The sequence below is a fragment of the Peromyscus eremicus genome, chromosome 18 (assembly GCF_949786415.1).
Source record: "Peromyscus eremicus chromosome 18, PerEre_H2_v1, whole genome shotgun sequence".
Taxonomy (NCBI): Eukaryota; Metazoa; Chordata; class Mammalia; order Rodentia; family Cricetidae; genus Peromyscus; species Peromyscus eremicus.
In genome coordinates this window covers 33,506,368-33,523,421 of record NC_081434.1, presented here as the reverse complement: position 1 = coordinate 33,523,421, position 17,054 = coordinate 33,506,368, and the positions used below count along the sequence as shown (strand labels likewise).

The 17,054-nt window shown below is 41.4% G+C and overlaps 1 protein-coding gene across 2 annotated transcripts in view; it reads right to left on the bottom strand.

Moving 5' to 3' along the window:
- Positions 1–2,500: 2,500 nt before the first annotated feature.
- Positions 2,501–17,054, bottom strand: part of Metap2 (methionyl aminopeptidase 2) — a 29,334-nt gene continuing 14,780 nt past the window's right edge. For both annotated transcript variants that reach the window (XM_059245530.1, XM_059245529.1), the window contains exons 5-11: positions 13,642–13,803; positions 12,904–13,085; positions 11,370–11,464; positions 8,060–8,156; positions 4,408–4,511; positions 3,886–4,001; positions 2,501–3,181 (exon numbers count right to left, since the gene is read on the bottom strand). In XM_059245530.1, the coding sequence (XP_059101513.1) occupies positions 2,929–3,181; positions 3,886–4,001; positions 4,408–4,511; positions 8,060–8,156; positions 11,370–11,464; positions 12,904–13,085; positions 13,642–13,803 (1,009 nt within the window). In that variant the 3' untranslated portion in view covers positions 2,501–2,928. The remainder of the gene's footprint in view (positions 3,182–3,885; positions 4,002–4,407; positions 4,512–8,059; positions 8,157–11,369; positions 11,465–12,903; positions 13,086–13,641; positions 13,804–17,054) is intronic.

Genomic DNA, 17,054 nt, shown 5'->3' with positions numbered 1-17,054 from the left:
ATTCTTGCTAAGATTATAAGACTCCTGGGAACCTCTTAGGGCCAGGGTTACCTCTTTAAAAACACTATTGAAACTTGAATTTTATTGAAAGCAAGAGATTTCTTTTGCTGTGTTATAAAGCAAGCCCTGGTGCTGCTAGCTTCACTTAGAGAAAAGGATGCTCCACCAACCTGCAGACAGTGTGTAAGCGCTCAAGCTCCCTGTTAGCCCTGGGAGGAGAGCCCTTGCAGACAAATCGTTTGTTCCAAAAATACAGCTGGAGCATTAAATGGCGAGGCCTGGAAATGTTCACTTACCAACACCTATGCAAACTGTCGCCTAAACGGTTAAATATACCTCATTAAAGATTCATGTGGTAAAGGTACCGAGTCTAGCCTTTAATTTTGAGGATTGTTTTTTCTTTTCTTTTGTGGGTGTTTTTTTGTTTTGTTTTGTTTTTTTGAGATAGGGTTTCTCTGTGTAGCCCTGGCTGTCTTGGAACTAGCTTTGTAGACCAGGTTTGCCTTGAATTTACAGAGTTCCACCTGCCTCTGCCTCAGTGCTGGGATTAAAGGAGGATTGCTCAACACACTGCAGTACCTAATTTTTAGGGGTACAAAATGTGAAGCTATACTGTTTGTAACGGTCACCTACAAAGTAAAAATATCGGAACAAGGGTGACCTAGGCTTTAGCATGTGTTGGGGATGGCACACGGGAGAGCTGTAGTACTTTCCCACTAGATTTTGTCCTGAATCTAAAATTAATCTTCAGAGGGGGGAAAAAAAAAGGAAAAAGAAAAAGGTCTTGAAAAACAAAACCCAAATGATGAACAGAAACTTAAGATTTCTTATTAAATAAATACTTCAGATCTTAATATGAACACCTACATTCTAAGTTGTTCCAACAAAAAACCCAATAGTTTAGGTTGTAAATAATTTACTAAAGGCACTACTGATAGCAGCAAACTAAGACTTGTTGCCAATAAGAGATACATCACTAAACAGCTAGTAAGCAAACCATGTTTTTCTGTGTGCTGGCTTTCCTTTATAGCAGCAGTTGTCAATCTGTGGGTTACCTAAAACCATCTGAAAACAGATTATTTACATTATGATTGATAACAGTAGCAAAATGACAGTCATGAAGTAGCAACAGAATAATTGTATGGTGGGGGTCACCAGAACATGAGGAGCTGTAGTAAAGGGTCGCAGCACTAGGGAGGTTGAGAAGCACTGCTCTCGAAGGTCATATTCCTTCCAGCCATTTTGGGGACAGAGTGATGCTTCCAACAGCTTTCTGAGGTAAGTTTGGACCATACAATGGAGACTGTGCTAAAAAAAGATCTTAGACCCTACAGCTCTTCCTTAGGGGTCAGTTTTGAAAATCCTGGGCTTAATATGGCTCAAACTGCTCAGATGACGTGACCATGAACACAGGACCACAGGAGAAGGCTGCTGGGCAGCATCCTTCACAGTATGTGTAGAAAATAGACATCATATTCAATAGTAGCAACGTGAACAACAGCACTGTAAACATGCAGCTCACACAGCTCAAAACTAGAAAATCAACATTCACTTACAGCTAGAACATAGAAAGAGCAGCTGTTTAGGGCAGAATGTGATCCAGGTCCATAAGTCTAGTTTCTCTTCTTCAGAGACCACGTCAAGCAAAATTTAAAACTACATAGCATCCCAGAGGCAATACAGCATCATTGTACTAAGACATACACAAATTAAGGCTTAATCTGGGCAAGTAACAATTTTGAAACTACGATGCAACATTTCTAGTTACTAGTAAACCACATATAAGAGTCTAAGCAGTTCATTAATTGGGCCCATCCCAAACAAGCTAAATATTGTGTTCTTACATTCAAAAAACAACACCCCCTGGCTTTATAAAAGAACCTCATGTTGGGGGAAGGAGCCTTGAGATGGTGTTTTTCTCTCTCTGTCTTTGGCTGTCCTGGAACTTGCTCTGTAGACCAGGCCTGTGCCTCCGAGTGCTGGGATTAAAGGTGTGTACCACCATCGTGCAGCTCAAGTGATTAGTGATGCTAAGATCCTTAACTTATTAAAGGCCATGCATGTTGACTATTTGGCTCATGAAATAAAAAGCCCAATTTCAAGTTAACTCTTCTAACTAGAACAAGATCCAAACTTCTTTTGCTTGTGGCTTTCATGTTTTTGTTTCCTAATATGTGGACTACATATCCTATAAATATGACCATTGGATTAAGGGATTTTTACATCAAGTTTTTCAAGTTGGCACAATGTTTTCCCATGATGTTTAAATCTAATCTTCCTAAAGACAAGGAAAAAGACTAATGGTGAATATGCTTCTACAATAAAAGCAAACATTCCTAGGGAGGTGTACTCATTTATGCCAACTTCATACACACGAAGACCTTGTAGCCACCTCAGCTGAAGAAAATCTGTAGGTGTCTACAGTCCAGATAGAGAACACTGTCTATACTTCAGCTACTTTTTGCTTAGAATTATAACCATAGACATTAAAATGTAGCTCTCAGATCTGAAAATGTCTTTATTTTTTAGAAAATGGATTCCAGGAAGGTTAAAAAGCAATACCAGAGGGCACAGGTGCAGAACTGGATGTATGTAGTCATTCAAAGCATTCAAGTAAGAATATGGCAATATAAATATTCAAAAAGCATCTCTTAGGTCTTCAAAACAAAATGTGTAAGTAATTCCTAACTAGTGAGCAGTGCAGCATTTCCTAGATGGGAGGAACAGTTAACATTAAAGTCTTGAAAGCCTTTTTCCTTGGTTAATTACATGTAGACAGTTTACCTTTGATCAAACTCCTTGAAACATGGATAAAGGGACTACACAGGTCCACTGTTAAAACAGACAACATGTTGCAAATGACTTGTGGTATAATGTGTTCCAACAAAGCTTAGAAAAGAAAGACGGTGAGTTGGCTTTGGACTAAGTTTAATAGTCATCTCCTCTGCTGACAACTTCTTTACAAGTTGGACGCAACAGGATGGTGTGTTCAAACTGTGCTGTGTATGATCCTTTAATGTCACATAATGGTGGGTATGGATCCACTATGCCCAAGTCACAGAGATTCTTCAGAGCCATTAAGTATTTACTTTCTCCCAAGCGGTCCAGCCATCTGCGGCAGAAGGCGAGGGTGCCAAAGTTTTCATTGATGACATTTAACAGATGTTTCGTTCTTGGAAGCCTAAGAGGAGAAAAGTGAAGATTAACAGCTGGCAAAAGGTAAATAACCAGTGTCCCCCACTAGAAAATCAAATCTTAGCTGTATCTGCCCCTGGAAAACACTGACTGTTTTTTACTGATAACTGAAATATGTAATAGCCCAAAGACGTAGCTGAGTATCAACCTGCTAAAGATCACCTCAAGTGAGCTATATTCCTAAATGAGTATTACAGAAGTTCCTTTTCATACAACAAACTGTCACCCACGAAAGCATGAATCCAACCTATAATTAATCTCTATAAAGAGTAAAAATCCCCAGGGGGTAGTGGTGGTGAACGCCTTTAATCCCAGCACTCGGGAGGCAGAGGCAGGTGGATCTCTGTGGGTTTAAGGCCAGCCTGGACTACAGAGTGAGTTCCACAACAGCTAGGACTGTTACACAGAGAAAACCTGTCTCGAAAATATAAATTAAGAAAATAAAGTAAAAAAACAACGTAAACTGGGATAGGACATTTACCAATAAGAAAAACATTCCAATCGTAAACCTAGTAATGCTAGGAAATAAATACTGCATTATCGGACACTAGATCTGAGTATCTGCCGCTCTGACTGTGACCCTAGTGGAAACCCAAAGAGCTCAATGATAAGACTACAAACCTTATCATGTTTGTCATATTGTTAACTTGGAAGAGATGCTTATTAGTTATAAAATCAATAGTCTCTCACCTTATTGGCACATGTCCCACATCAAAATTCTTCATGTAGTGTGAACATTCCATGTCATCATGAACAACACCCTTTCCTGTGCTACCAAAGGTTTCAATGGCATACACCTCTCCTTCCTTCAAAACACATAAGGATCAAAGGGAGAAAACAGTTCAGAGCCAATCACCTCCCACGAAATAACGCAGTAACATGAAGCATGCTTCTCAAATTCTCGCTCAGCCTGGCTGTCTCCTCAGCACCTTTGGTCATTGGCTATCCCTTATCAAAACCGACATGGGTGGAAACTTTCGGTCACCGCCGTACCGTAGTGCTTCCTAAGGACAACAGCACTTAGGACAGTCTTCGTAAGTAGTACAGCCCCAGTCTTCATAAGCATGGCACAATTTCTCCCAGGGTCAGTTTGAATAGTAAGCTTATTTCTGCTCAGGGTTTATCTGGACAGGAGTCTAAGTGCTGGGCTGGGCTGGGTGGGGTGGGAGGAGACGGTGACAGCGCCCCGCTGGCGAGGGTTGGCCCTCCTACCTCCATCCTTGTGGCCTCCCCTCCTTTCACGATGGGCACCGTTTTCCCCGCGTGGATTCTGTAAGGCCCAATTGAGTGTCCGTTTAGATTACGGATGGGTTTCACTGTCAAAGAAAGAAAGAAATGTTTAGGACCACTCGAGGAGAAACAGATTCTTAGTTTAAGCACTCACACCAAAGAAGATACTGAGCCAGAGTGGTGGCACACACTTAAATCCCAGCACTTGGGAGGCAGAGGCAGGTGGATCTCAGAGTTCAAAGCGCCAGCCTAGTCTACATCTAGTGAATTCTAGGCCAGCCAGGGCTACACAGTGAGTTGCTCTTCTCCAAAACAAACAAACAAAAAACAAAAACAAAAAAAACCCTAAGGTTTTCACAGAGATAAAGTAAAAAGTAGTTTGTTTTATTAAGTATCCGAAAGGGTTGGAGAGGAATCAGCTGTTAAGAGTGCACGCTGCTCTTGACGAGGACCAAAGTGAATTCCCAGCACCCATGTCATGTGGCTCACAGAAGACTCAGTGCCTTCTGGCCTCCATGGGCATCTATACTCATCTGCGCGAATCCACAGTCACACATACATACCATTGAAAAATTGCCAAAGAGAATGTTAAGGGGAGAACTGAAGAAAAAAAATAGGTAATACACACCACATTTAGAAATAAGAACCTTAAGGAAAAAAGTAGAAATAGCTATAGAATGTGAAGTTGAGGATAAATGAATCTCATCTCAACAATCTCAATTTCCTGCAACCACACACAGAATAAACTCACACCCTGAACATTAATTACTCAACAATGAAAACAGAAAACACGGAATAAGTTAATGAGTGGACTAAACTAATGACTGAGGACACTAGAGGCACATATATAACACACACACTTCCATGTAAGTATAACTGCTACTTGGGAATGTGTAAAGACAGAGAGAAGCAAACGTCAACCCCAGCACTTGAGTGTGGCTCACCCCAGCTGAAGGTGTGGAGGGCTGCTAGGTTTTACAGGTCCTCTCAAGTTCCTATTTGAAACTTAACCCCCAGTACAGTGGTGTTGGGAGGTGTAACATAGTGGCAATTATCTGGCAGGTGCTAATACGAAGCATAAAAGCACATGACAAGAGCTCTGAGGCCTTCTGGAAAGCAAAGACTTGCTCTCAAGGGATGAGGTTACATTGTCTTCAACTGACAAGTTAATTTTTATGCTCTGTGCTTGTCAATGTGAACTATGTCTCACAATTTTAGAAAATCCAGCTCTAGTTTCTGAAGCATTCATAAGCAGTCACCTTTCTTCAAGAGCAGAATTATGTATCAAGATTTTAAAACCCCCCAAAATAACAATGAAATAATGACAAGTTTAGTGGGGAGGTGAAATCCTGGTGTACGCATTGTCCTTACTGTAAAAGAGGTAGAGAGAAGGTAAAGTCAAGGCTGAACAAAGATACTCCAGTGTGAAGGACCAGAAAAGAGGAACATGGCCCCTGCCCAGATGGTTGGAACAGCTGACACCACTGCCACTTCCAGCGACCCAAGCCCTGTCTACACCTCTGGAGTGGAGCCTTTGACTAGCTCTGCCTACAACCGTGGAGGGGCCTTCAGGAAACTAAGTGCCAAACCAGCGTCTGTTAGGAAGGCTCACAAGAAGAGGAGAGTCCAGGTTAGAAAGATGGTGCCAGAGCCTCCTCAGCCGTCACCGTCACCGTCACCATCTTTCTACAGACGTGGCTAACAACTGCAGACATTCGGAGACAGACCCGGAAGGTAACGAGAGCCAGGAAGAGACCGGCTGAGGCCTTGGAGGCAGATGGGCTTGCCAGGCAGGCAGAACATGGAGGAATGGAACAAAGCTGAGTATTCTGAAGACGAAATGAATAAACTGAAAACATGAGTGTGGTGGATGCTACAGGTTTTCCATGAAGGAACTCTGACTTGTCTTCTCCCCGACCCACCCAAGACAGGGTTTCTCTATGTAGACCTGGCTGTCCTAGAACTCACTCTGTAGACCAGGCTGGCCTTGAACTCAGAGACCTGCTTGCCTCTGCCTCCCGAGTGCTGGGATTAAAGGTGTGCACCACCACCGCCTGGCATTACTTGTATGTCTTTAAATAACAACTCTTCCCTGATGATGATGTACTCAAATCACTCCTTTTAAAGCTCTTTGTGAACGGCAACAATATGACCAGTAATATTTTGATAGAAATGTTCTGAAATAGATTTCATGTGAAAATACCCTTTAGGTCAGCTGTGATCCACAGCAGGACTCTGGGATAGATCCAACAACAATCCACAGAGCAAAGGAAATGCCTTATTTTATAGCATTTAGATGAGAAGGGTCTCTGTACTGAGCATTAGTTTAGTGAAGCCTTCACTCAGGCTAGGCAGGCCTGGCCAGCTGGAAGCTAATCCTCTGTCCTTCCCTACCAGGGGACTCTGGTTGCCTTAGCCCTGGAAAGAGAGAAGCTGCAGTTGGTATAGCTAATCGCCGCTGCAATACTACGTCTACAACTAACAAGTAGATAGCTTTATAATATTAGGTTAATGGGAGAAAAAAGGGGCTCTTTACTCAAAGCTGTTCAATTTCAAGTTATAATTTTTAAAGATTTGGTGATTACTGGAGTTTCATTATGTTGGCCAGGTAGGCCTAAAAGGAAAAAAGGAAAACAAAACCAAATAGGATAACAATAGAATATCAATTAGCTTAAAAAAAAAAAAACCCACTTATAATCAACTAAATTTATTTTAAAACTTAAACAGCATTATTCTAAGTCTTAGCAAACTCTCCCCAAAGCCAACACAAAAAGACAAAAACAAAACAACAAACAAACAAACAAACCAAAAACCCAGTCACCCTTGGCTTAACAGTTTCAAGGCCAACACCAGATACATTGAGACCCTGCCTCTAAAACTAAAGTTTTGTTGTTTTTTTTAAGATCTATTTATTTATTATGTACACAGTGTTCTGCCTGCATGTATGCCTGCAGGCCAGAAGAGGGCACCAGGTCCCATTACAGATGGTTGTGAGCCACCATGTGGTTGCTGGGAATTGAACTCAGGACCTCATGAGAACAACAGCAGCCAGTCCTCTTACCTCTGAGCCATCTCTCCAGCCCCTAAAGGTCCTTTTTAACTACTTTATTTACTTGGACTTAAGAAAAGTCAGTTAATTTCTCCATTTTATTATTTTTATTTAACTATAGTATTTTTATTCTTGAGAATTTCAGAAATGCATAATTTTTTTTTCTTATTCACTCCCCAGTCTTCTTCATTTCTCTGAGACCCTTCCCCCGCAGTCTCATGAACAGCATTAGATAGAGAAAGGAGGATTGTGGGTAGGAGATGATCGGATGGACTGACAGTGAGGGAAGCCGAGCACCAGAAAGCACAATTCTAGAACAGCAGCTGAAAGACACCAGAAGGAATTAACTAGCCTCCAAATTCTGAATATGACTCAGAACAAGCAAGCAGGAGAATCACCAGTGAACAGACTCTGGTTTTTCTTTTAATGTCCTAAAACGCCCAGTTCAAATTTGGATGCCATAAGATACCTTTCCCTGACACCTTCTTAGCTACGAATTAGCTTACAGAGTTCCCAGAGAGCTCCCGGAATACTGCTTCTGCACACTTGACAGCTGACCTAAAGACCTACTTTAAAGGACCATACCTTGATAAGTCTTCCCATCTATTTCTACTTCATAGGACTCCATAACTTCTTGAATGGCTTCACCAACATCACAGAGACGAACATCAATCCCAGCACACTAAAAATAATGGATATTTTATTTTTTAAGTGCAAACTTTTACAATGGTTTTATATTTTCCAATAAAGGACAATCAGGAAAAACTAATTTGTGTATTATAAATAATTATATAAGACTTTGTGAAGGATATTAAAATAATAACACACAACAAGATTAGACCCAAATTTCTTTGCCTGTAAGTTAGCCCTGTGGTTTCTTTGGAGAAATGGAAGGAATATAATGAGTTATAATGGGGTACTGGCAGCTGGAAAGATGTTCAGTAGTTAAGAGTAGTTGTTCCTATTGCAGAGGAAACCTTGTTTGGTAACCAGCACCCACATGATAACTCAACTGTAACTCTAGTTCCAGGGGAGCTGACACCCTCTTCTGGCCTCTGAGGGCACTGGACACGTGATGCACTGAACGCAGGCACTGCATTATTATATTACATATATATAAACAACATACATTATATATATTTAAATAACTCATGCACATAAAAATATTTAAAAATGTTTATACTCGGGAATCTACCAGGATTCTCTGCTTAGACAAAACTGCACTAGCGCAATCTGATCTAACAGTAGAAATCTTGGAGTCTGTCATCTTTAAACCTTCAGGGTTTACCATCGGTAGTAACGCCAGTTCAATCAGTCCTATCCTTTAGCACAGGGGCAGTGCTCCAACCACAAGAGGGTAAGGAACTATAAGCTGAACATGCGGTACATTCCAGTGTTCCACATAACTCTTTCTAAGAAAGCAAGCCTAAGCCCAAGTTAGAGGCAGCCAAGGCAACAGTGACTGACTGACTGTCTGTCTGTCTGTCTGTCTCTCTCTCTCTCTCTCTCTCTCTCTCACACACACACACACACACACACACACACACACACACACACACACACACACGGAATTTATTCCTGGAATAAAGGGCAGTTCAACAATTCATCAATATAAACACACACTATGAGGGAAAGGCACACAACATTTCAATTGGATTTACATTTAGAATATACTTTTCAATATACTCGATAACAAAGTAAGAATAGAAAAACTACCCAAAAATAACAAAAGCTTCTGGAGAAACCTACAGAAAATATGGCTGCTAAAAGCATTTCCTCTAAGGTCAGAAACAAGGTAAAAGATGACTATCCTTCGATGATTTTGCTTAACATATGACTCAATGTTCTGGCCAGAACAATTAAGCAAGAAAAAAGCCACCACATCCCAATTGAAAAGGAATAAAAGAAAACAAGATTACACAAGGGGCTGGAGAGAGGCCCAGCAGTTAAGAGTCTTCCACAGGACTCAGTTGTGGCTCCCAGCACCCACATGGTGCCTTACAACCATCTGTTACTCCAGCTCCAGGAGATCCAGCTTCTTCGGGCCTGAGGGCACTGCATGCACATGGCACATAGACATACATGCAGGCAAAACACCCACACATCCACTCCTCAAAAAACCCCAAAACCTGATGTGAGACCTACAACTGTAAAACTCTGACAGCAAATAGTCAAAAGTTTCATGCTACTGGATCCGACAGTGATTATATATCAAAGGCACAAGCAACAAAAAAAAATGGTACTTCATGTAACAAGAACATTCTGTGTAGCAAACATACATTATCTACAATAAAAAGGCAACTTTTGATAGAAAATAACTGGCTAATCATAATGCTGGATACAGGACTACGATCCATAATATACAGAGAACTTCTGAAACTCAGTAATAAAACAAAGGACTTGAGGTATACATGTAAACAAATGTGCATGCTTAACATACAGAATGTATGTGCTATAGAATATGCAACATGTAGAAATATGACATACAGAAGAGAACAAAAACTCTAAATCCTAGAGGATAAAAAAGGACTGAAACAATACAAATATGAACACAAGTTATATCCTCTTGAAAAAGGACACAAAGGCAATTGTTTTTCTAGTTCTAACCAGATTTTTCATTTTTGGTGGCAGAAAGTGCACAAAAATATATTTAACAGCTGAAGTATAAACTCCAATGCAAAGCCCCATAGCATTCTTTCTGAATGGCCACTCTAATTGTATAGAACGTTATCGAGCTGCATAATCTTTGGGTCTGCTTAAATTCAGTGTGATCATTTTTTTTTTTTATTTGCAACTTTTAAAAAATAACATTAAAAACAGAAAAACAAAACCAAAGGCCTTGAATAGGTAATCTGCCAAACCCCACAACAATCAGCACATGAAAAGATGCTCCGCACACTCATTAGGAAACTGCAAGTCAAAATTACAAAGAGACACTATCTCACCCCATTGGGATGACTACTTAACAGAAGCACACACATTAGAAAATGAGTGATAGACACAGAGCACTTGTTGGAACCTATCTTTGTGCAGCTGGTGGAAATGAAAAGGAGTAGTCACTGTGAAAAACCATGCCAACATGCTATGGGTACACTTAATGGAATGCAAAGTGGTATAACTTTTATGTAATATGTACCGTAAGACACAAAGATGTGCTGGGTGCTAGTGGCACACACCTTTAATCCCAGCACTCAGGAGGCAGAGGCAGGCGGATCTCTCTGAGTTTCAGGCCAGTGGTCTACAAAGCAAGTTCCAGGACAGCCTGTCAAAAAAAAAAAAAAAAAAAAAAAAAAGAAAAGAGAGAGAGAGAGAAAGAGAGACAGACAGACATTGTGAGGGGAATCCGAGTGCTTTAGAGCCTACCCCAGAGGAAAGGATGAATCTGTACAGCAGAGGCTTTGGAGGACACTGAAAACACAGATACTATACTGCACTGGCAGACACTGTCATTCTGTATTTGTCAAACCCACAGAAAATCAAAACTAAGAGTGACCCCAATACAGCAAACTGTGGACGTTAGAGGATTATGAAGTGTCAGCGCTGATGAAATGACTTTAGTGGATGCACTCTGTTGGAGACACTGAGGGTGGAAAGTACCGTGTGCCGACAGGGTTATATGGGAATTTCCCTATCTTCTGCTCAATTTGGCTGTGCAAATAAAGCTGTTCTAAAAATAAAACATTAACAACAAAAAAGGAACAATAAAAAAAATACACAGCCAATTTTAAAGGCAAAAATCGATCCAAATTGATTAGAAACCGTAACTATTTCAGAGTTCCTAGTACAGGAGCTAAGGCTGTGAGTTCCACAAATCACCTAAACTACTACACAGACCTGGAAATAATCTAGGAGAGTACTCAAAAGTATGTTGTTAAGTAGTGCGGTATCCACGTACCTTTATTCCAGTATTAGTAGCATCTTTTACAGCTTTTAATAATATATCATACTTGGGATTAAAAGTAACAGTGAAAGCACAATCAATTATTCTACCTGAAAGAGAAAAAGGACCATCTTTAGTTGACTTGGCTGTTAACAGACTTACCGCTTCATAGCAATTACTCTACTAACCCTGGTGGTTCAAAGGAAGGAGGCATTTCAAGTCCCCAGAGATTATTTAGAATCAAAAAGGCAAAAGTAGCAACTACTCAATGACTTCAGAATAAAAACTGTAATTATGAGTTACTATACAGCGCTCAATTCAGTGCTCTCCCAGACAAAACAACAATCAGAAATAAAATAAAAACACTGAGGACCGGGCAGTGGTGGTGCACGCCTTTAATCCCAGCACTCGGGAGGCAGAGGCAGGTGGATCTTTGTGAGTTCGAGGCCAGCCTGGTCTACAGAGCAAGATTCAGGTAAAGGCTCCAAAGCTACACATAAAAACGGGGGGTGGGTGGGGGGAGACGGGGGGACGGGGGACGGGACACAGAGATTATACGAACAGCAGCATGGACAGAGAAAAATCTATAGTCACAAAGCCCTAAACACATGTCACTTATCCTTAGCAAAACCCTACAATCTGAAGTAACAGTCAATCTAAACTCACTTGACTGTTAATACACAAAAGGAACGTTAAGTGTTAGGAGTTTATTAGAGAAATTTAGAAAAGCAAACACACACACTGACCAAACAAAGCTCTACAAATACTATTTTATGTCTTCTGAAATGAGGCCCCATGCACTCCAGCCTGGCCTCAACTCACCATATAGCCTAGGATGTCCCCAAACTTCTGATCTACTTCCTAAGTGCTGGAATCATAGGCATGCACTACCATGCCCATTTTTCAAAAAGACAACATTTCACTGTGTAGCTCTGGCTGTCCTGGAACAGGACAGGCTAGATCAGACAGGTCTTGACCTCACGGGGTCTACCTGCCTCACCCTGAGATTAAAGGTGTGCACCACCAAACCTGGTTTGTTTTGTTTTGTTTTTTAAATGGAGACAGGGTCTCAGTATGTGGCCCTGGCTATCCTAGAACTCTATGTAGATCAGACAGGCTTTGAGCTCACAGATATCCAGCCTCTGCCTCCTAAAAGCTGGGATTAAAGGCACTGTGCCACCATGCCTGGCTTTCAGCTTTTTTTTTCTCCCTAAATATGATATTGGGAACTGACTGTCAGACTATTGAGTTATATACCCAGCCCTGGCAAAATATTTTGTATTTGAATAAAACAATGACCTGAATGGAAAAAAAAATGTACACTCATACATGAAAACAAAATAAACGTTAATTATCCAAACAGTTTTCAGTTTAAGTAGAGTGCTCTTAACCTAAAGCAAACATAAAACTCTGCCTCAATCCAGCTTTGTAGAAAGGAGAGGAATAAAATGCGGAGGGTCAGTATCAACAGCTCCATCTAACAGTCCACAGGCGTCCGCTAGCCCAGGAGGCATGGCTGAGTGGAGGAGACTGGACTCTCCAGACTCACCACTTATGTGTGTCCCGAAGTCTATCTTACAGATGTCATCATACTGTAAGACTGTCGTGTCACCAGCGTTGGGGGTGTAGTGTGCAGCACAGTTGTTGAGAGAACACCCAGTGGGAAATGCCAGGCCTGCATTTAATCCATTCTCCTTTATCAGCTTTCGAGAACAGTCTTCCAACTTCTCACTAAAGGAAAAGGGATTTGTTTTCAGACTCACACTTCATAGCCTATCAATCCAAAGTTTACTAAAAGGTTACTTTCTGAATATATACAAGCAGCCCATTGTGAAGGACAAAGAAATCAACCCAATCACAAGCTTAAGAGGACGGTCTACTCTGAACTTCACCACAGTTAAGGGCTGCACACCATGCACACGTTTTAACTTTTAAGTATGAGTGTTTTGCCTGCATGTATACAAGCACACCCAAGTGTACACAAAAGAACATGACTAATGCGCAAATGTGTGCATGCTTTATAGCAATACAAGAACTCAGGAGTCATTTACAGACTCTCTACCTGAGATAAAAATTTAGTAGCAAAGAAAGGACTAACAGCAGCCAAACATTGTTAACTAGAGAGCTAGTTAATACTAAAATGAATGCCCTCCCCACCATGCCCTTAAAAACACAGGGCCACACTAAATAGCCCTGGTTTGTTTGGAATTCACCATGCAGACCAGACTAGCCTCAAACTCATAAAGATCTACCTGCCTCTGCCTCCCACCATGCCCAGTCTGCTTACCAGATCTCTATCATTGTCATCCCAGGCTTGATCCAGCTCATAACGTATTTCCTAACTTGCCGATGTGCTTCGGCAGCTTCTCGGAAATCGTTCCAAATCTCTTCACTAGCCTGGTCTAACGCTTTTTTTTCTTCACTTGTAGTTCTCCAAGCAGCTGTTCGCCTTTGGAATAGGGAGCATAGCGTGAGTCATTAAAAAACACTTCCCAAGAATATAAAAGCTGAGGGAGATTAAAAATACACCAAGCAATATAAGTGCTATCAGTTTCTATATATTTAACAAAAATTTTGAATTAAAAGCCACATGCTTGCATTTAATCCAATTTACATGAAAGCCCTCTAAAAGATTCTTACAGAGAAACAAAACCTTCAAGTTGAGATTTCATTCATAGCCAGAGGGACTAATTTCCTACTTACAAAAAATTGCAGAAAACTAGACATATGAAGATCCCAGAAATCAAGCAGGTGTGTTTGTTGGTGGGTCATTCTTGCACTTGAGGAGGATAGACAGACATACATACATACATACATACATACATACATACATACATACAGCCTTCAAAGGAGTACGACAACTAACATTAAGCAGGATTTTCCTCATCAATATTTGGGGAACTGGTTCCAGAAGTCTCTTTAAGCCCTACCAACCTGTGGAGAGCAAGATGGCTCAATCCCCTGGTATCAAATGGTACTGTACTCATGTATAACCCTGCTGCAAACCCTCTCCTAGCTCAGAATAATGCTGTCTCAGGCAGAAGTTGTATTGCTTTAAGGTCTAACAGTCACAACAAAACGTCTGCACAAGCTAGGTGTGGGGCTGACACCTCCATAGGCTGAGGCAGATGGATTACCACAAATATGAGACCAGCTAGGGCTATACGATGAGTTCCAGGCTAGCCTAAGGTACACAGTAAGCCCATGTCAAACAAACTAAACATACAAACCGCCCAAGTCTGAATCTACTAGGTAAGATGCATCTCTGGGGGAGGGGTGCTCTGGAAACCCTCCAATCAATGGCTCTCCCCTGTTCTGAGGCCCCGTGATCCCCTGACGACCTACATCTCTCTCATGTTGCACACACCACCTGGATTCTCCAGGCCCTCCCACACCACCCTGGCTCTATGGTTTGTAGGCATGCCCTGTACTTGGCAGAGCACTGGACACAAGGACACAGGACAGCCAGCCTGACAGATCTTACATCTAGTATCTAACAATTTTTGTTGTTACAGCTGTTATTTTGGTTTTTAAAAAATGTTCTCATGTAGTCCAGGGTGGCTTCAAACTCCTGATCCTTATGCTCTACCTTCCAGTATGCAGCATGTTTTCAAGAACATTAACTATTTTAGAATGAATTAACTTTAGAAATTTGTTACAATTTTCACACATTCTGTTTGGTTGTTGAGACAGGGTCTCAAAACTATGTAGCTCTGGCTGCTCTGAAACATGCTATGTAGGCCAGCCTGGTCTACAAAGTGAGTCCCAAGATAGCCAGGGCTACAAAAAGTAACTGTGCCTCAAAAAAACAAAATAAACCAGTAAATAAATATTTAATTGCATGTATTTCTCTGAACCTCCTGTGTGCCTGGTGCCCAGAGACCAAAAGAGGGCATCAGATCCTCTGAAACTGGAGTTACAGAGAGTTATAAGCTGCTGTGTGGGTGCTGTGACTTAAACCTGGACCCCATGGAAGAGCAGCCAGTGAGTGCTCTTAACCACTGAGCATCTTTCCTCTTCTAGTTTTCCAGTTTTGATTTAACTCCTATCTGTCTCTAAACCAGTGATTCAGCAGACTACAGTCTGCAGATAAATCCACCTGGTACCTGTTCTGTAAATCAAAGTGCACTGCAGCACAGCTACATAGGCTGATATACAGGCTACAGTTCCATCTGTGTGTTGAGTGTGTGCATGTGTGAAGCTGGAGGTCAACATGAGGCATCTTCCTCTATGGCTTTCTACGGTGGTTTCTGAGATAGTCTCTCACTAGACCTCGAGGGATCCACACTCAGGTCCTCATGCTTGTGTGGATCTGACTCCAGGCCTTGCACAGACTCGGAAAGAGCTCTTACTGAGCTGCACAGCCAAGCCTATCATAGTACAACCATAACGCTCAAGGCCTAATGCTGGATGACCCTTTACATTTACACAACTGTCCTAAACTATAGGCTTCTACGTCAATCCCCCAAGGCTCTGACTCTCTGTAACAGTTATCACTGCTGCTATTGCTGGAAACCAACATCGAGCACCCCAAACTTCCTACAAAGGCCCAAAAGAAATGGCCTACTTGACAGAAGAATATTTCACACTTGAGCACAACAGAAACTTCTTAGGTTTGTTTTTCTGTTTGGAAATGTATGCTACCTATCCACTAGTATGACCAAATAAACAAAACAGTACATTAATTTAAAGTCAGGTTTTGAGCAGGGTGCAAGTACTTTAAAAACTTACAGGAAATGACTATAGAGTATATAACTTCACCTTTGATAATTCCTCAAATTCCAATACTCTTGTCTCTACCTCCCCAAAACAGGTGTGTGCCACCATGCCGTTTTATCAACGTCGGGGGTCAAACCCAGGGACTTATGAATTCGAGGCAGGTGTGTGCCACCATGCCGTTTTACCCACATCGGGGGTCAGACCCAGGGACTTATGAATTCGAGGCAGGTGTGTCCCACCATGCCGTTTTACCCACATCGGGGGTCAGACCCAGGGACTCATGAATCCGAGGCAGGCACTCTACCACCTGAGCTACAACCACTCAAGCCCATTTTATCATGGATAGTAAAAATCAAAACACCAAAGGCGGGAAAACGAAAATCAAACAGGAGTGGTGGCGCACACCTTTAATCCCAGCACTTAGAAGGCAGAGGCAGGAGGATCTCGGTGAGTTTGAGACCAGCTTGGTATAAACATTGAGTTCCAGGACAGCCAGAACTATATAGTAAGACCCCATGCCTCAAATAATACCAAATAAAATAAAAGACCAAATGTGTCTAAATACTAATTTAAAGCAGTCATAGTGTTTTGTTGTTGTTGTTTGAAACAGGGTCTCACTATGTACCTCTGGCTGTAACTCGCTATGGAGACCAGGCTGGCCTTGACTTACATCTATCTGCCTCTGCCTCCCCTAGTGGTGGGATTAAAGATGTGTGCACGACCTCTGGCATTATTTGAGTCCAGTACAAGGGAACTTAAAAGCTAATTTCATTTGCATTTTAAAGCACTGTACCATATATACACCTTTGTATATCTTTAAGCTCACAGTAATTAAAATAAAAAGGCAAGTAAAAAATTCCTTTCTCTGAAAATTGGTCAAGAATATTTTAAATCTTCAACTAGGAATATACCGTAACTTATTCCTGCTTGGTAAAAGAATACTCATCTTCTGAAAAAATATAATAAATGTAATGTAGAGGG